General features: G+C 39.5%; 1 protein-coding gene across 3 annotated transcripts in view; it reads right to left on the reverse strand.

Moving 5' to 3' along the window:
- pcdh17 (protocadherin 17) overlaps nucleotides 1–19690 on the reverse strand; it is a 66646-nt gene extending 46956 nt beyond the window's left edge. Inside the window, exons 1-2 of one of the 3 annotated variants that reach the window (XM_017404426.3) lie at nucleotides 18899–19680; nucleotides 15333–18127 (exon numbers count right to left, since the gene is read on the reverse strand). In XM_017404426.3, the coding sequence (XP_017259915.1) occupies nucleotides 15333–17828 (2496 nt within the window). In that variant the 5' untranslated portion in view covers nucleotides 17829–18127; nucleotides 18899–19680. Of the gene's footprint in view, nucleotides 1–15332; nucleotides 18128–18826 lie in introns of all 3 variants that reach the window. The other 2 variants (XM_017404419.3, XM_017404433.3) reach the window with 2 other exon arrangements.
- Nucleotides 19691–21278: the final 1588 nt, after the last annotated feature.

Below are 21278 nucleotides of genomic sequence, written 5' to 3' on the forward strand. Positions count from 1 at the left end.
GTTCATTTGTTAAAAATGGGACATTTTGTTCATTAAATTTGGTTAAGTAGCACTCCGAAGACTTAAAAAAAAAAAAAAAAAAAACGCATAAAGAGCATGACTGTGTCTTTGCTTGTGCGCCATCACAGATTCAATATTCAAAATTAATATGCAACTGATTTCAATGACCACAAAGTGTCATTAAAAGTCCCTATTAGCAGTCTAAAGGACAACATTAAGTAATCTTAGTGGAACAAATTTATTACAATGTGTCTAAAAGGGGAAATACTTCAACTGAAATACAAACAAATTTTTAAAAAAGGAGGAAGATACAAAAGTCGGCTTGTTTTTCTAACTACACTCTTACTTCAAGACTAAATCAATACCAGGTGAAAAGAAAGACAGCCAGTGTGGTTACTGATAATCTAATATTCCATTTGAAGAAGAGCTTGAGCAAGTACGGATATAATATTCTCTTCTGTCTCCAGATGACTGCTTTGGTCTCATCTCTGAGGTAGTTTTCTGCACAACTCCGATGCCAGCATTTGCCTTTAACAGTAACAGCCATGAGAGTCCATCAGTTTTAAGAGCTTTGTTTGTAAAGCACATTCATCCACTGGTAATGTTTTTCATTTAATCTTGAGACTGAATTATTTTTAAAGAACACTTCAACAGACACACTCAGCTTGAGTCTGAGATGGTCAACAAAGCATTTCTCAAATTTGTCTTCAGCTCATCATTATCATCTTGAGAAACGACTCACACAGGACAAAATGCAAACCTCCGGAGATGGTGTATACAGTTGAATTCACACATTTATTCCATACAAATGGCCCTCTAATGCAGGTGCTGGAGAAGTAACAGCCTGGCCTATTTTATACTGCATGAAAATTAAATGAGGTAAACTGAATCCTGTCTCACAAAATGGCTCAGAAGCCTTGATGCAATAAGCATATATTAAAACAAAATAATGCAACTAATTGCAAAAACTTATATGAAAAGGGGTTAAAAATGGATTTTTATATATAATTGATTTATTAATAGGATGATTAAGCAGCTATTGAATGAATCATCCTTACTAAAAATAGCATTACCCATAAATCAAAATGATGACCAGCATCCCCTTGGGTAAAGATTACAATAAGCTGCCACATTGAAAACCCACAGATGATGCACTGCATGCATGGCAAACTGTCAACGTCTCTTTTTGCAAAGTGGAAGCAAATAAAACCATTTTGGTTGTGACACATGTTGTATGAAAGTGAATAAATCAAGTTTAAGAAGAGCCCTTCAGCAAAAATTCATGCATTAGCTTTGCAATGGAATAAAAGATGTTTTTCACAAGTAACCAGATTTTAAAGCACTGATTTGTTTATAGCTAAGTCCTTTTGAGATACAGGACATTCTATTTCATTAATAAAATGGCAACTGTGCAAGCTGGCTTCATTTCTAAATGAGTACCTCAGTAACAGTGCTGGGAAGAGAGGTAGTATCTCACTGGGCTCCAACTGTTGTAGACTAGTTGATGACTCAAAATTGTGAGAAAAAAGGCAACATTTTTGTAGCAGTACCTATGAATTCTAAGTGTTTGTGACCAAACAACTAGCAAGCCATACAGTTGTTTGTTGAGTGAGAAATATTGTGCTAAACCAGAGCTCATTGTCATGTGCACAACTTGCAAAACTGCATTCTTGGTTTTGGTTTTTTCACATTATTTTGTTGCCTGCTTTATACACACCTTGGCAGCTGCCCCGACATTACTGATTTAATCTACTGCAGTACACTTTAGAAGTGAAGATAGGCAGATTTAGACCAATTTTTAATCAATATTATTTGTCACTAGTGTCTCAAAATGCAGCTCCAGCATACCTGAGACTGGTTAGAGAAATCCGTGACAAAATTAAGCTGGGTGCAAGATATGTTCAAAATGCCTCCGCAAACTCAGAGAAAATTTGTTGCACAAATGTTTTGAACATGTTTAAACTCCAGTGTGTTTGCAACTCGATTGAGGAAACTGAGAACCTTCGCAAACGTTTCAAAACATTTTTTGGAGATTTAAGCAGAAATGCTGTTTGCCAACAAGGTGCCAACAGTCGCAGATGAGCCAGTTTTTTGAGAGCCAACTCTTTTTTGGCGAGTTGAGCCATATTATCCAGATCTCAGAAAAGAACTGTAATTCCCATCACTACTGGGTTGCTTCCTTTTTTTTCCAAAAAAAAAAAACAACATTACAGCAGATTTAGGTAAGATGTGGCACAACTGACTCCTTTTCGAGGTGAAGGAGCAGCAGCTCTACTCCAAGCTGCCCCCCGGATGATGGAGCTCCTCACCTTATCTCTAAAGCTGAACTCACACTATGAAGGAAGCTCATTTCAGCAGCTTGGATTCAGTATCTCATTGTTTTGGTCATGATTGAAACCTCATGAAACGTAGATGGACCAGTAAATCCATAGTTTTGCCTTTCGACTCAACTCTTTCATTACCACGACCGATCGAAGTAATGCCCTCATTGCTGAAGACGAGGCCCCGATCCGTCGATTCATCTCCAACTCCATCCTACCATCACTAATAAACAAGACTTGAACTCGTCCACATGAGGCAGAGACTCAATTGCGACCAGGAGGGAGCATTCCACCCATTTCCAGTTGAGACCCATGGCCTCAGACTTAGAGGACCTGACTCTCATCCCAACCGCTTCACACTCAGCTGCGAACCTTCTCCGCATACGCTGAAGGCCATGGCCTGAAAACGCCAACAGAACCACATCATCCACTGAAAGCAGAGATTCAGAGATGACAGAAATGTTTTAAATGCATTCATCAAGGCAGTTTCAGATTCCTGCATATAAGCTGTAACCATGTTGTATTTTCAGAATGTAATACAGATGAAAAGCTTTCAACATCATAAACCTCATTCCTCATTTTGTCATTTTTTTCCTCTGTCTGTACTAAAAACAGCACCACTCACTAAACCAAAGAGTTCTTTTCAAGCATATAAATCTTTTTTTAAGTGTTTTAAGCCAATGATTTACATTTTAAACAAAAGCATCAAGTTAATTCTCTGATTTCTGATTTACATAAAAAAAATCAAGTCTTGAGGATAGAAAATTGCAAAAATGCACAGCCTCACAAGCTGCTGTACATTTGTCTTTAGGCGAGCAGGCTGTGGGATCACCAAAACGACATGTGAGTGGGATATTCAAGCAGAAAAATTAATTCCAGTTTCATCTGGGTGGCATTGGCACAATTCATAGCCTAACAAGCTGCAAACTAAATTCAAATTGAGTGAATTCATATGACTGACCCTGGGGTTTTGGAGCAGAGTGAGAAGTCATAATCCTCTTCTACCAGACCGGGGAATTGGTGTCTACATGTGTGAGGGGAATCTGTACACGCTTGTGTATGAGCGTGCGAGTGTGGGTGTGCGCACACTTCTATTATTCATGTTGTGGGGACAAAAATCTGTTTACACAGTCTTATTGTGAGAGCCCGACATTCTCTGGGAACAAAAAGTAAGTAAACAAAATCGAAATGATTATATTTTAGGGTGAGGAGTTCTTTAAAGGACAGGCCAAGGGCAGCTTTAGGTTAAGAGTAAGGTGCAGGTTAAGATTAGACCTCTGATGTTTTGAGTTGGGGTAGGTTTTGTGCACGTGCTTGTTTATCTGTGCCTCAATGAAAAAAAACACTTAATATTTAATAAGCCAACTGAATCATCTAAAATGATTTTAATGTATTTTGTGATTGGATTTAAATGCAAAATTACACTTTACACAACATTTATTTTCACAGTGCACATGTATATTTTATTGCATACACTTGCAATAGGAACGTACTGATGACTGAGATTAGACTTAAAGAGTACAGAAAATTGAAAAAAAGCTAAATCTGAAAAAATGAAAAGAAGAAATAAGTTCGACTGGAAGACTGTGTGACCCCCATCAGAGAAATAAAAATAAACACTATGTTGAAAAGGGCAAAAAGCATTCCTTACTTAGTTTTTTTTTTTTGCAGAGCCCTTGTTACCTTTGTTATTTTCTTCTATAATATTACTTCTGCATGTCTTAGGTTCTTGCTAACATCACCGCCTATGACTTTTCACAACACTGCCAACAATCTTGCAGCTAAATGAATATTAACTTACATCTTACATCAAAAAACTTTTTTTTTCTGCTTCTAAGGAGGAATGACACGACACGGCATGTTTGTACTCCTATCAGCAGAATACACATCAGTGGCAGTTTAGCCCCAAGAGTAATAGATAAATGTGGCTTTTAGCATAGATATTTATTCATTATTACACAAAGTACGAACACAGCAGTTTGCCTTGGCACTAAAATAACATTACTGTTTTCCCTCACTATTCAAGACAGTTTGAATAGACAGAATTTATCATATCATTTCAGTGGCTTACAGCTGGAACTATATACAGATGGAAATACATTTTTTTGTACACTTTCTTTAAAGAAAGCAAAACCCACATGGGTGGCTGAAATGAAAATCAGAAATTTCCTTAGAATTTTGGTTTAACAGAATTATAGAAGAAAAAAAATAAAACTGGCCTTGACAGAAAGCATGGTACCCTTATATTTTGTTGCACAACTTTTTGAGGCAATCACTGCAATCAAGTGATTTTTGTATCCTTCTCTGAGTCCTCTGCACCTGTCCACAGGTATTCTGGCCCACTCCTTGTGGACAAACTGCTCCAGCTGTTTCAGGTTTGAAGGGTTCCTTCTCCAGATGTTTCAGCAACTTTCACAGATGTTCAATAGGATTTAGATCACAGCTCAGAAGGTCACTTCAGAACAGTCGAGTGTTTGGTTCTGATCCATTCTTGGGTGTTTTTAGCTGTGCGTTTTGGCTCATCTCGTTGAAGGACCCATGACCTGCAACTGAGACTGAGGTTTCTGACACTGGGCAGTATCGTTTTTTTTCTTTATACGTTTCATTTTTGGCTCTGTGAATACAGAGCTAATGGGACTTGTCGCCAAAAAGCTCCAGTTTTGTCTCATCTGTCCAAAGGACATTCTTCCAGAAGCTTTGTGGCTTGTCAGTATGAATTTTGGCAAATTCCAGTCTAGATTTTTATAATTTGGTGTCCTCCTTGGTCATCTTCCAGTAAGTCCAATTTGGCTCAAATGGCAGTGTGTGATCTGAGATTGATGTTCCTTGACTTTGGAGTTCCCCTCTAATCTCTTTGGAAGTTGTTCTAGGCTCTATGGTCAACAATCATATTATCAATCTCCTCAGTTTGTCATCTGTTTTCTTCTTGCAGCCACATCCAGGGAGGTTATCTTTTGAAAAATCTGCACAGCTGTAGTCATAGGAACATCCAGCTATTGTCTTATAGCGTTTATCTTTAACATGCTGCTCAATCATTATCTTTCGAAGTTCCTGAGACAACTCTGTCTTCAGCTTTCTGTACTCCGTGTTCAGTGTGGTAAACGTCATGATACCATCAGGATACAATCGTTTTTGTCAATGCCAGTTTCATTATTTGGCATTTTGAAATAATTCTGTTGAACCACAATTTGAAAGAAATGCCTGATTTTTAATTATTATTATTACTTTTGTTGGTAAGAGCATACACAGGAACTTTCTCCTTCAAAATACATTCTGCTTAGTGAAATATTTGCTTGTTCTCCTTCTGAGAGTTAGTTCAGAAGACTAAAACCACTTCAATATCTGAAACCCTTGGCAAAAAACAAGACTTTGCCCCTCAGAAAGTTGAAGGTAATCCTTTTAACTACAAATTAAAAAAATTTAAACCCACGCATATTGTTTGCAAAGTAGTTGAAGTTTAATTTTATTTCTTAAAAATAATTTCTTACTACCAGCAGGTATTAATCTTAGAACATGTGGGGTGAACCAGAGAAAGGTTTTGTACAAGTCTTCATGCTAAACTAAGCTAAGTTTACCCAACTACTGCATGGAGACTCATACTGGCATTTTAAATTTGACAGAAATGTTTAAAGTAGCTGCCATATTTTCACCTATAGAGGAATGCAATTTTGAAATAACACACTCAACATTTCACTGTCAGCATGTTAGGTTTTTCAGCTATAAGTGGTGTGTTTGAAGTTAATCTGATCAAACTAAACCAAAAAAAGAAAAAAAAGGTTTATTTGACTTACCTAACATCTATGCAAGTTTCTAAATTAATAGATGTTGGGTAAGTAAAAAAAAACAAATGCTCCAGAGACCAAAATCATTTTTGCAACAGGCTGTGATCATCTGTACTTCTGCTAAGATGGTGTTTTATCATGTGGCTTTTAACATGTGGCTTAATTCTGACCGACTTTCTTTTGGTGACAGCTCTAAGAGACTTTACATTGTTACATAGAACAACTGGTTTGGGAACATAGTTGGCATTATGTTTCCTTTCCAAGGTCGTAATGAATCGCAAACTATTTCTTTCCCATCTTCATTAGGGACACAAAGATATTTGTATAATAAAGTATTTAAAAAAAAGAGACAAAATCGTATTCATGTCAGCTCCAGGGGTTATAGCAAATGACTGCCAAAGTACTCATTTTACTTTTCTAATTATATTTTATACAATCAAAATGAGGCAATGATGGAAACTTTAGTAATTTTGGTTTCAGTAAAAATAGTAATTATTATGCAAAATTAAGTTTTGAGAAAAAAGGACTGATTCCTTTGTTTTTCTTTATTGTTTCGCCTTTCAGAAGATGGGGGTTTAAACAAGTAATTAAAATCTACCAAGTAAAATTCACATTATAAAAGAAACTAGAGCACAAGAGGCACCAAGAGACATCTGTATCTTTCAGTGTTTAGATTAATATCTAAATAAGCACGTTGTGAGCTGGTATTTGACTTAAGGATACATTAATTCCATTGTCAAAATTATATTATTAGATACCCTTATTTAATACATTTATCATTTGTTTCTCAAAATAACAAGGGTTTCACAACAAATAGTACATAAATTATGGGCTTCTCTGTGAGTTAACAAAACAAAAGCTAAGAGCCTGTGAAGAAGAAACATTTAAAAACATAATTATTCCATTTGAATTGATTTTGGAGGAGTGAACCACACTGGATGAAAGGGTTTTTAGATATTTCCCCAAAGCCTAGTACCAAGGGCAGATGCAGATAAAACAAAATGAACACACAAATACAGGCGAAGACTGTGTCTAATATAAACACATGCGCAGGTGCACATACACACACCTGGGCTCTACTTTTCTGTCCCTCTTTGAACAAGAAGCACAAAGCAGATTGACCATATTTCATGTCAAGGTGACTTATTATTAGTATATGTCTCAGGTCAATGTGGGTGAGGAATCTTACCAAAGGATGAGCCAGTAAAAGAAGGAATGAAAGAGAGGAAGGAAACACCTGGGTAAAAGCTGACAAACCAGGCTTTAGGCTAATGCTCTATTGTCAAAGTGTTGAACGCCGGTTCCTCTCAGTCTCTTTTAAGTGTCTCTATGGTGCATTAAGGATCTGTCAGAGCAGCTTTAGCATTAATCAGCTAGCCCACAGAAGAAACAATCACACATAATCTCAGCCTGTAAATCCTGCTGACCTTCTCTTCAAATGCATAGATAAACTCCACTTCAAACCTCAATCTTTCAAAGACACACACAGAGAAAAAGACGCAGTGTTGTTGGTTGTTTTCTCCCCACTCTCCCTCCTTTACAGTCCATCTGATTGGTTCTTCCCACAGCAGCATCCATGTCTGTCCACCTCCGAGCACATCGACTCAGCATGTCAACATGACCTCATACAGGAGAGGAAAGGAAAGGAGAAAAAAAAAAACATAAAAAAACAAGAGGAAAGTGTAAAAAGTTCCATCCATCATCTCAGCAGCATTGAGAGTGTATAAATAGCAAGATCTGTTCAAAGTTATCACTGAGCCAACTCTTCCATCGTGGTACTTCATTTATTAGGACTTTGTGCAGATCAATACAGCAGACATATACACCCTGTACTGTTGACAAGATAATCTCATCATTATGAATTTGGCTTGGGTCATCAGGAACATGAGCAATTGCAACGCTTATCTGAGATGACAAGAGCTGAGAGAAAGAAAGGGAGCCCTAAGAAGGAGAGCAAAATACCGGAAGGGCTCTTGATCTTTTTTTCTTATTTATTTATTTTTTTAACTTAACAATGCTCGGAGCACAAGATAATGAAGAACAGTATTTCAGTACCAAACAGAGCAAAAATCAATAAGAAACGAAGCAAACTGGCAATTGATCTGAATGCTAAAGGACCCAAAAAGAGTTCTCTCTAAGACATAAACCCAGCAAGGGGCCAATTGAGTACATCTCTGCAGCACAATGGACAAAGATGAGACTGGTCAAACATACCATTTCCAATATGCCATTAGTACTCAGCATTGTCACTGCTACCACTAAGAACAGACTCAGTCAGCATTTGACAGTAAATCTTGTGTGCCCACCACTTAGTGGGCCTTTTGTTTAGGCAATAACATCGGAGAGTGCCAAAGCACTCACCTCTGTTGCCACAAACACATAACAGCCACTGCAAAACACAGTAGCTGTCAATTCTCCTCAGACACACTCAGGGCTTTAGACATGGGGGTCAGATTTCAAACTGTGCCACAGATATAGGCAGCAACAGACGAGATGGTGGGATCACTTCCATCAGACTCTCTCATGCTCACCATGCACAAACTACAATAGGATTACACACAAACTGCAAAGAAAATCAGATTTTTTTATTTGTAACCTGACAGTAATGTACTCCAGTGATTGTGTGAGAGAGAAGTCATTTTATAACAGCTTGTTTTGACATGTAGTTAGGTGAAATTATAGCAAATGAGATGGTATGCATGATATATGCCTCCAAACAATTAATCACATTACTGATGAAGCTGAAGAAGTGCTGAACTGTAAAAGGCAAGGACAAGGAGAGAGAGAGATTTGGGCAGAGGGGGGATAAATCATTTCTCTTATACTAATGAGATAGAAGGTGAGAACAGATTCACATAACTCATTCTTTGAGCTACGTGTTGTTTCTACAGCACATGCCTAGGGGGCACGGTGAAAGAAGATGTGGCAGAAATAAAAGCTCTCTCAGGTTGGACCGGTGCCAAAACACAGCAGAGCGAGCTCTACTTTGTTTGACTTTGAGAGTGTTTGATTTACAGCAAGGAGACCCAGCTGCTGGCAGTTCAAAGAATACATCATCGTGCCTTGTACACCTAGGCGACCTTTTGTGTGCCATGCATTTGGCTGCACATTAATGTGTGGTCATTCCTATCTATATCAATCTTACGCTTCATTTAAGGCACCCTGCATCTTAAAACGTTAAGTCTAAAGACCCCAGGTGGGATCTCAAGCCCTCAGGGGACAGGCAGCCCTGACAGCGAAGACCATTCCAATCTGAGGAAACCAGCAAGACTCGTGCTTCAGACCGCAGCTGGTGGTAGCACAGGTGCAAGTTTCTGTGTGCACATATGCACACATGGAAATACACGTAGACGCATGGCAGCTGAATCATAGATTCCTTCACTGTGAAGGTTATGTTTTGTTCACTTGTTTTTACAGGCTCTGTTAATGAAAGGTTGGCTCCCTGCTCCTGGCTTGTTCTGAGCACAATGCCAGCAGCACCAAGGTAACTGGTAGCATGCAGATCTCTTCTGTCACAAATCTTCTTCTTCTACCAAGAAATATCTCACATTGAACGGGGTTCATATAAAAAATACATTAAAGAAGGAGGGTTTTCAGAAACAAAATGCACAGATCTGTCTTGTGTAGATGTGCATCTGAAGTGTTAACAGAAATATGGGCAACTGGCATTATCAACAGGGTCAAGAAAACAAGACACACTGTCAGACAAAACAACAGCCACAAACTAAATAAAGACAGAAAATGACAGTCACCTAAAGTATCAGCAAATGTGCTCTCAGTACCAAGAACAGGAAAGTAATTAGTAAGTCATGTAAGACTTGCTTGTCTACAGAAAGCACACCGATTAAACCAACAGTGAATGCTACTCAACAGAAAGAAATATTTTGAAACTTGGGCATCGTTGAATCAGACATAAGAGTGCTGATCAACCACTTCCACACTGAGGCATACACAAACATAATAATATGAGTATCTACTGACAAGCTGCACTCTTACTATCATGCCCATGTCATCTCCAATTGGCTGTTTTCTACTGAGCCAAGAAAATTAGTTAATATGTCCGGTCAATCTGGCCATCGTGAAGGTCAACTTGTGTTCTCATTTCCTGTCTCCTTCTCTGTGCTTGCAAAAAATAAAACTCCTTTGTTGCTCTTCATTGCCGGGCTGGGAGGTCTGTTAATCTAATGAAATTATGCAGCTCTGCTAAGTGCTGTGTCCATATGGAGAATGATGTCTAAAAAAGATATCTAAAGGGTAACCAATAAGACCAATTCATGCCCGTCTACAGTTTGACGAAGGTGAAGTTTGCGTTAAGTTATAAGGGGAAATTTTGAGTAGTGGCGAGCGTAGTCTTGAGGCAACATATCAAATATTTATCAGGGTTACTTGGATTTTTTGAAAAGTTGCAATAAATAAAACATTCATTTCCACACTGTGCCTGCAATTCTCAAGCAAAGTTTCTGAATAATCATAATGTCTGTATATGTAATAAACTATTAATCACAGATCTGTGAGGCTAAAAACTCAGTACTGCTGTTGAATATTTTTAATAAAACACTGGCCAAAAAAAAGCATTTCAAATGAGTGGGAAGCTAAAAGACATCGGTGCTGTGTGTTGCAATCAGATCTAATTTTTTTGGTCAAGTTCTTGACAGTAGAAATGGATAAGCTGTTTAAGGGGTTACTTACTACAGCCTTTTCTACTTGTCTCCATGCTGTCTCCAGACAAACACCAAAAAATGATCAAATTTTGCTCATATCAGATCCAGCACCCAGCATTCAGCCATCCTCTGTTCCTGTTCATAAATATTTAGCTAACAACCTCAAATGTTTACTGTGATTTCTTTTGGTTTCCATCTGATTTGTTAAAGCTTATAATTTATTAATGAAAGAGGATGCAAATATAGCTTATGCTAACCTTTAGTCTGCTGCTACAGCTTTAAAACACTGTGACGTGTATATTTATATTTATAAAGGAAAACTAGAACTTCTTTTTAAAGCTCAAATAAAACACCAGTGATGGCAGCAAATAATAAATATGCTTCATCCAAATTTCTGTTTTCTGGTTAAACAGAGATAAAACAATTTACTGTTATTCCCTGGAGCAACACTCTGTGGTCCGTCTGTACTTCCTCTCAGTTGTATCTATCACGTCAGCTTTTTGCAGAGGGGGGTGGAGAGACATAAAAGTGCTTATTAATAATTTAGAATTTCATCGTGTTGTGTTATGTACAGTAGGGGCAGGTTTATTTGAAGAAATGTGAAAACACACCCCAAGGCAGGATAATATTTCTTTATGTACTGGTGAGCTCAAAACAAATCTGGCTTCGTGACTCAGAAGGCACTAATGTACACAAATTACAGCTGCTTCTTCAACCATGCCTCGTTATTTTGAGTAACTGTTTAAGCGGAACATCAAAATCTTGTCTGCAAGCAGGTTTTAATATGAACATGTTTACTAAACTTGTTCCATACGAAGTTTCAGACAAAAACAGTTACTCAAAGATGAAACCAAATAAAGAGCACTTTTTTATTTATTGGCTCAGTGGCCACTGAAGTGTGGGAGCAATTTCAATACAATACTCAGGCTTGGATAAGACTTTTATTTTTTTCTTAGGTAGAAACCTTAAAAACAGACCAACATGTGCATCTTTGTATTTGTTTGCACAAGTGTGAGTGTGTATGTGTGTGTTTCTCAGAGGAAGGGTGTTTCAAGGTTCGGACAAACGCAAGATTGTCACGCTCATAAAAGAGAGGGGCTCTGTCACGGAGCCTGCCAGCTAAAGGCTTAAATCACATGCCTGGAATACACAATGACTTAACGCCCACACACACACACAATCTCCCCAAATTATGCAGAATAAGACCATCCCTCGAAGCATCCATTCTCAACATCTGCTCTAGCTAAAATGTTGGCATGCATATTCTCATCCTAAACAGATGAAAAGAGGGAGAAATCCCCTATAAGGTAAACACTCTGCTTAACTGATCGCAGTCACACTTTTGAGCAGCTTTTTCCCCAACAAACTTTCTCTTTATTGAATAAGATTGTGTTCATCAGTGAATATAAAAATAAATAAAAAGTTACAGAATCTAAGTTTATTTTAAATTGTTATGATGTTTCCTCTGATTGCTATGTGGTACTCTCAGAGAACTGTAAATATTATAGATTCAGTGTCATTGTGAATTCTGTGATTGTCAATCAAAACTGCTGAATTAAAATACTGTCAGACAGGCTGTTCCAGAAAATCATTCTACATTTTATGTCTAACATTTCTCATTAGAGCAGTTTTAAAAAACAAAAAACAAAATGACAAGTGACATTGTCAGTCCAGCACAGACCGGAGCCCCTTTTTTTACTGCCAGTCTCCTGTGAATGTCACCCCACACAAGGCAGAATGCCGCCACCTAAAGGCAGATTTTATAGTCTCTTAGACACTCCTTTGTCACTGAACCACTTTCACCTTTAAGGCAAAGGCATTCTCCCACAAAATGAATTCTCTTTAAAATGTAGAGATAACTAGAACTTGAAATAAATTTACGCAATACAAAAATTTGTAAAGACTTTAGTATCTCAAATTTAGGCTAATGTAAAATTTATGGCACCCTTTAAAGTCAGTTTTTGACAATGGAGAAGAAACAGAGGGGGATTTATGAACCAACTAGTCAGCTACAAAGACATCTGAATCATGTTAGGCATAGGTTACCTCTGTGGAGCAAAATTAATGAAGTTTTTTTTATTCTGAACACTGAGGAACTTTGCTACAGATTGGCTTGCATATTGATTCCTCACTGAGTAATTCCCTTCAACGCCTTAAGCGGAATTAGGCATCATTACATATCATTCATCTCCTCATCACAGGAATAATGATACTAAGCTCTCCCTCACTGGGCAGGGTCCTGGCATGGTGGCGACAATGATAAGGCCAGCAGAGTTCGGCTGATTTGTTTATATCACTCCCCTCTCCAAGCTAAAGACCAAGCTCAGCCAATCTTCCAGTGCACCGCTATAAAACATCATTAGAGGAAACCAGCTGGACAGAGAAAGACTACAAGTTGAAGACAGCTACAGTTGCACCACACAGACCAAGACAGCAGCACAAAGGTGCCCTTGTGAAACCGACTGAGCAAACTGAGCTGATGATATGTTCCCCCACTTTATCCATCTATTTATTTATTTTTCCGATTTAGCCTCAGCACTGTGGCAACTGTAGTGACAGATGGGCTGAGAGGCTTTGGGATCGATGGAAGGGGAATTCTGTCTTTGTTTCCTGACATTTTTCCCATATACACTCTCCTGACTCAGGTTACTTACTGTCCACACAAATGGAGAGAATAGGATGGAGTAGGGAGGAGGGAGAAAAGTGATATGTTTCTGTGCAGCTTCTGAAGAAACTTAATGCCTCAGGCCATGTCCCTTAACACAGGTTCCTATTGAATAATAAAGCAGCCATGCGTGCTTGACGCTTTGAGGGGACACTCTGTAAATAAGACATTATGGAATGTGTTGATACCACTTGTTTTTTTTTTTGTTTGTTTTGTCTGTTTGTTTTTAAGGCACAAAACCAAGGGTGCCCATAAATTGGTGTGTGACAGCCTAACAGAGTCCAATACATCTTCACGGGATTAGCAGAGAAACTGCCTGTGAAACGGACCAGCAATTATTCTGTCTTTCATGTTAGGAGCGCTTAACAGTCTTTGTGCTGACCCCTGCCCCATGCAGCTGGTTCATAATAGAAGCAAGCCAAAGAACGAAGTGAAAACAACAGGCATTTGCCTTCCCCCCTGATGGGAATCTATCACATCTGATCACATTCACTTCGAATAAAACTGACCAGGTATAAAAAGACTGTTAACCCGTGACACTAATGGGTAAAGTCAATCAGGGTGTAACCTAAAAAAGTTATCTAACACGGTTGAGTCAGGTCCTCTGGATGATTACTTCTTACATGACTTACTTCTAAGTAATCGTCCAGAGGACCTGACTCAACCTTGTTAGATTTTTCTACCTGGATTATTGAGCATGCATCAGGACATTTTGAAAAAGTTAGGTTTAAAATTGGACCTGATTACTTATGTTTTGTTGGTAGATTTAGATGATATTTGTTGTGAATTGGTGCTATGTAATAACACTGAATTGATTTCAACTTCACAGTTTAAGGTCATAAACAGAAAATAACAATAATACAAGTCACTCACTCTATTTATTATTTCTATAAAATGAAACTGGGAGCATTAAAAGTTCTGTCATCTCAAGGCCCTTTATATGTTAAGGTCACAGCCTTACAAAATCATCGAAGAAAATTGATAATTTAATTTTCAGTAAGCACCTGGTGACCATGAAGGGAAAAAAAATCCATTTTAATAAGAAACAGGATGAACAGCTTTTTGCTTCGAATGGAACAACAGGAAAGCATCAGAACAATAGTTAACACTGCTCTGACTGCCCATTATCGTTAGTGTTATATAGCACTGTCTTAAGCAGAGTTTAATCCTTGTCTGCCACGACAGACTTTTAATGGGCTTAAGGCCAAAGACTCAGAAGTTATCACGTTAGAGGCTTATGCACCCGAGTACTTTGCACAAAGACGTATAAAGTAGCCGTGAAAATAAGTACAATCTCCTAATCTCTAGGAATTAAACTCCAGAAGAAAAAAAAAAATCAAAGATGTAGAATTGATGGCATACCAAATACACACCAGGCAATGCTTGAATTGAGATAAGTCTAAGGAAATGTTGATTTAAATGTAATAATAGTTACTAAAATTAAACAAAAAAAACACCTAGTTGTTGTAACATTTCTATCAAAACGTTGGGTAATTTAAAACAGTTTTAGTATCAAACAGATTGCCTAATATCATCTGTTAATTAATCAACAACAGGGCTGCATCTTATTTTTACAATATTGGAATGACAATTGAGCAAAAAAATACTGCAAAGAAGCTGATTTGAAAAATCTGTTGTTACATATTTAAGGCACAAAAGATGTGTGTCATTGGCTCTGTTCTACGAGAACACCAGAATGGCTGCTTAATCCTTCTAATGCTCACCCCTCCCCTACTCCGTCTTCTCTCAGTGTTCCTGGGTCGCTCTGCCACCGTCTGTCCTTGTCATCTTTTTCTTTCATTTTACAAAACAAGGGGCAAATGCTGATGTGGGAAATGGGAGCTTTGTGAGGGTGGTGATGGAAAAAACTGGAGTGGAGGAGAAAAAATGCAATTTCTCTTACCTGTATGATGGACATGCGGTTAGTAGGTGTGTCTGTAGTGCTGGTGACTGGGCCTGTGAAGCTGGTGTGGCATCCCACGTGGCTTTGGGGCACGCTGAGGTTATTGGCAGTGGGCTTGAGGTACATGACCTCTGACCTTGGTGAGCTGAGTGGCAGGCGTGTCTGATAGTCAAAGTACATAGGAGAGGTGGCCAGTGAAGGGCTGCTTACCACATTCATCACATTCATGGCATCCCGCTCCTCCACTTCGCTCTGCACCAGCATGATGTCGTTCTTGTTAATCTTCTTCTTCTTGCCTTTCCCCAGCTGAGGGTGCGAGTACTCTGCAATGCGACAATTATAAGTTCGGATCTCTTTGTTTTCCCGCTTGCACTTGATCGCTATGGTCACCATGGCAGCCAGAAGCATGATAGATATGATGCTTAGAGTAACAATAAGAGGCAGCGACATGTCCCAGTTTTGATTGTCTTTCATGTGTGGGAGTCCATCAGGAGGACGCCCATTGGAGGCCTTGACGATGAGGCGGGCAGCAGCAGTTAGAGTTGGCTTGCCATGGTCGGAAACGCGAATGATCAGCTCCACAATGGGACTCACATCATCCCAGAATGGGTGGGCTGTTCTGACTTCCCCAGTTTCTGGATCAATCTCAAAGAGATGTTCCTCGTTGCCATCAGAAATCTCATACGTGAGCCTCCCACTGTCACCATAGTCATTATCCACCGCCCTCACAGTGGTGACAATATAGCCAACACCTACATTTCGTGGAACATGGATTTCAGCTGTGTCATTCTGGAGAAGTGGTAAGACTATGACAGGAATGTTGTCGTTGACATCCAGAACACTAATGCGTACTGTAGCGTTGCTCTCCAAGTGTGGAGATCCTGCATCCTTAGCAAGAACTTTGAAGTCAAAATACTTTATTTGTTCATAGTTGAAAGATCTGACAGCATAGATGGCACCATTAGCTGCATTTACATTAACATAGGTGTTGACATCGCCCCCACTCACATTGGAGTTAATTATGCTGTAGTACACAGTGCCATTCTGGCCAAGATCTGGGTCATGTGCCAAAACTGAGCCTAGGTACTCCCCAGGGATGTTGTTCTCAGGGATCTGAAGAAGGTAGATCGACTTAGTGAAGCGAGGAACATTGTCATTCTCATCAAGAATCTTGACTGTGAAGGATTTTGTGGAGTTCAGGGGAGGAATGCCATTGTCTTTGGCTACAATGGTGACATTGTACTCATCCTGAACTTCCCTGTCCAGGGGCCTATCTGTCACCACTGTGTAGAAGTTATCATAGTTTTCCTCAAGTTTAAAGGGGACATTACCCAGCACTCTGCATTGAAGCTGCCCATTCCTGCCTGAATCCTTGTCGGTGACACGAACCAGAGCAATGACAGTGCCTGGGGGTGCTGCTTCACTGATGGCTCCCTGTCTCACAGACACAAAGCCTATAGATGGCCAGTTATCATTCCTGTCAAGCACTTTAACAGTGACTTTACAATGGCCTGGGATTGGATTGGGACCTAGATCCTTAGCCTGGACGTCAATCTCAATAACTGGGCTCTCTTCATAGTCAATTTCACCCTGAATCTTTATCACCCCTGTTCTTGAGTCTATAGAGAACAACTCACGAATTCTCTCTGGAGCATAACCACTAAAAGAGTAGACCACCTGACCATTGTTTCCCTCATCAGGATCTGTGGCATTTAAATCAATCAAGACTTTTCCAGGAGGAGAATTTTCAGGGATTTCTACAACATATGATGGCTGATCAAACACTGGGCTGTTGTCATTGGAATCAATAACTTTAACATTTATCTGCATGGTCCCTGATCTAGGATATTCTCCACCATCAGTGGCCGACAAAATAAGGGTGTGATGGCTTCGTTCTTCTCGGTCCAGTGGTCGTTGAATAACTAATTCTGGAAATTTGGTCCCGTCCCCTCTGGATTTTACCTCTAAAGAAAACAGATTGTAGTCATCCCGTGTTATCTGATAGGTTTTCAGGCCATTTTCCCCTGCATCAGGGTCATGTGCACTGGTCAAGGGAAACCGTGTCCCTGGCACTGCATTTTCAGAAATGTCAATATCAATCTGATCTGAAGGAAAAATAGGTGAGTTGTCGTTAATGTCCTGAATGTCTATTTTTATCATACATATCTCCTTGTCATTGGCAAACACCTCCATGGAGAGCTGGCACTTGGGGTTTCTTTTACACAATGTTTCTCTGTCAATGCGCTGCTTTGTGTACAGAAGTCCGCTTTGAGGGTCCACGTCGATGAGATGCGGGGCCGAGTTCTCCAGCACTCTGAAGTTGGCTTTCTTACCCTGCCCTCCCTGCCCAGTCTGTTCGAGTCCAAGCCTGGCATCTTTGGCAATGTTCCCAATAACTGTTCCTGGACCCTGCTCCTCCGGGACAGAGTAATTCAAGTTTTTCAATGTCAGGGCTTGAGCCCACAAGAGGAGGAAGAAGAAAATAGAAAGATGCATCTCCACTGACTAAAAGTTGCTCAAATCTGTGCAGTGGTTCCGCTTTCTATGACCTGTTGATATTTTGTTCTGATTTGGTATTTCTGTTATTACGGATCAGATAAAGAGTCCTGTTCATCATGTGACGCCTTGACATTTGTCTTTTGTAGATTGTCTTTGCCGTGTTGCTTCCTCTCCGAGCAATCTGTGGTAGTGAAAGTCTAATTTATATTCAGCTGAGCACCCAGACTCATCTGAACAATAATCGAGAGATCCAGACTCCAAACAGAATAATCATTGCAAGTGTTCACTCATACCACCTAAAGAAAAAGAAAAAGAGGAAGGGGAAAAATGCAAATGTTATATAGAAATCAATTAGTGAATTGAGCAAAAAAAAAAAAAACATTAAAAAGAACTCAAGACACTGTGCCAGAAAGAAATCAGATCCAGTGCCAAGCCAAAAATGAAACGCGGCTCATGTGTAATTCATCTGCACAATTATGAGGAAAGCTTGTCAATTAGTTAACCTTGGAAAGACAGATACACGGGCAAACAATGATTCTCCCAGCAGCTTACTGTGTCCATGAATACAAGATTCTGAGCACAGGTTTTATTCCGTCTCTGGCGTGTGTGTGGTGCACTAACCTGACCCTATAAAGCGATCATGTCCCATACACCTTAAAGATTGAAACTGTAACTGAGCAACTTTAATAATGAGGCGTAAAACCTAAGCAAGGCCTATTGTGGTGACTATTTGAATAAGTAAGAATAAAAATGAGCCTCTTACACGCATTAACAAATCCACATAATCCGGATATTTCAAATGAGCCTTGTGAAAAACTCAGAAATGAGCTGCCAACCTCTCAGCACAGCCGTGTAATTCTCTCCACTGATGCTCTCCCAAACGCTGCTTGGAAGAAGCTGTTGCATCGAAATAACGTGCAACAGACAGAGCTTCAGGTGGACGATTTATTTCCAAACAGAAGGTTTATAAAGAACAACAAACACTATTATCTTACCAAGAGAAACTGCTTCATTAGTTGAAAAACAGTCATTTCCAGCCCGGTTTTAGTGGGAGTTTGATTTCTCACCGTGGGTTCCACCCGTATCCTCCTTCTCCTCCGACGCACACGCGCTCTACAGCGCAGCGCAGTGAAAATAAAAAAAAAGAAAAAAAAGAAAAGTGCTCCAAAGTCTGACTGTAATGTCAATGAGCTGAAGTCCTCTCCGCTGTCTGATTAGGATGCAGCGGCTCGCCTTCTGCCTGCAGTGAGTCACCGCTCCTCAACGATGGAAAACTGTTAGAATTAGGTGAAGAAAGATGAAAAAAAAATCCAATGTGTGGAAAAAGGTATATCCAAAGCGGATATTGAAAGGACAATCAGTGTTTTTTCTCCCTTCTCCCGAGACAGGACAGAGTTACTGATTTCCGCTGTGGCATTTTGTCCTTGTGCGTCCCCCGTCAAAGAGTCCAAACAGAGACAGACAGCTGCCGTTAAGGTGAGCAACAATGCCGCATTCTGGAAGAAGTCTCCCTGTTGCTGACAGGAGCAATAAAATAAAAACAAAAAGATAAAAAGGTTTTTTTTTCCCCCTCTAACTACACAAGCAGAGTGATTAGTTCCTATTTCCAGCACGTCGCGCAGCCCTGAGCAGCCGGAGCGCCTCCTCTCTCTGCCTGGACTCCGGACACCGCATGGCGCATTAAACATTGTCGCTACTCCTGTGGCAGCCAATGGGTTTGAAGAGGTGGGGAGAGGAGGAGGGCTTCGCAGAGCTGCTGTGGGTGCAGACTACAAATGATTGGTGGGTCCGAGTTCACCGGTGGTGGAGCTGGCTTTTTTCAAAAATCACACTTCATTGTTGTTGGAGCTGTTCTGAAGGAAACGGTGCGTCTGAGCGCCTCGGTCACCAACGGACGTGGAGGGGCCAGGACAGGCTGGTTTGAAAAGAAAAAAAACATTTACGTTACAACTCAATAATTAATTCACTTAACTGAAAGTAGGAGCCCCCGCCTCTTATTTTGAAGGTCATTTAAAGGCCCATTTGAATCAAAACAACTTTGAATCCGGTAAAAATGAATAACCTGGCATTCCTTGAAAGAACGCTTTTTGCCTTTCTTGTCAGAGTTTTTAAACTTAGATCCTCGTATAATGAGAAATAGTAGTTAAAGTGATTGTGGTCAAACCTTGAAAATAACATTTCGAGAGAACGCATGTGGCATCTTTCAGTTAGTGCTCAGAGAATGGGTTTTAAATGACTCTCAGCTACAACCACCCCAGGATTTAGGCGGATATCTGTAAAACTGACAGAGTTAGAGCCATATTTGTGTTGTTCAAGGTTGAATAGCTGTGGTAGCCATCTTTAGTCTAGTTTACCCCAAAATATAATGAGTTGTAAATGTACATCCAATCATTACTTTCTGAGAGTTTTAATAAAATCTGTAGAGTGGTTTATGAGATATTTTGCTGACAAATTGACAGGATTGATTCCAGGTGTTATTAGTAAAGTTTTAAATAAAGATCTCATGTGATCTGTTACAGCTTGGAGGCTGTGTTGGAGAAAACTGTAGGCTGCCACCGCACCCAAATTTACCTCAATTTTGTTAAAACTGACCGAATTGGAGCCATTTTTGTGTTTGCCAAGGTTGACATCTTAAATCAGATTAACTGCAAAAGTTAATTTGATAACATCCTGTGATTACTTTCTGAGTTTTTTTATTATTATTAAAATCTGTCCAGTGTTTCATGAGGTATTTTGCTAATGAACACACACACACACACACACACACACAGGCAAAAACATTATCGCTCACCGTTAGCCTTTTGTTGGTGAGCAATAATGAAACAAACAGACATGTTTTTTTGTTGTGGGCACAGCCTCCTCTTCATCCACATAAATATATCATGTAGAAGTTTGGAGGCGTTTCCTGGAACAATCACAAAATAAGTTTTCATAAGTTTTAAATACGAAGTAAAACTTGTGAAAAAGGTATTTGTAGACATGATGGAATTGGTAGTGTAGTTATACAAAACATGGCTTCATAAATGAACACAGTGATACCTGAAGAACGTTATGTAGAGGCTCAGGTAGACATTAACTCAAGTTGAAGTTCACACGTTCTCTTCACAGCAGGAGATTCTCGATTGGGAAGGTGAGCTCACAACAGAAACGTCTCCTGAGAGGTGCAGTGGGAGAACACACAGCAAGCAGGATATGATGGGAAATAAATATGCTGCAGGAACTGCAGTCCTGGATTTGTATTGAAAACAACCGACACAGATCCCAAATTGGCTGCTTTTGTGCTGATTTCCTTAAAAGTCAAATATATTTGCAAACAAGTGGAACTCAACACAGATGTCAAAACCAATCTGAAAAGCAACCAATAAACGAAGCTTGTTGGAAAAATGCTTGGCCGGGTAAACTTCTGTTTTTACACCTGACCCAAACTGTCATTTTCCACATTATTCT

Source organism: Kryptolebias marmoratus, linkage group LG15, assembly GCF_001649575.2.
Source record: "Kryptolebias marmoratus isolate JLee-2015 linkage group LG15, ASM164957v2, whole genome shotgun sequence".
NCBI lineage: Eukaryota > Metazoa > Chordata > Actinopteri > Cyprinodontiformes > Rivulidae > Kryptolebias > Kryptolebias marmoratus.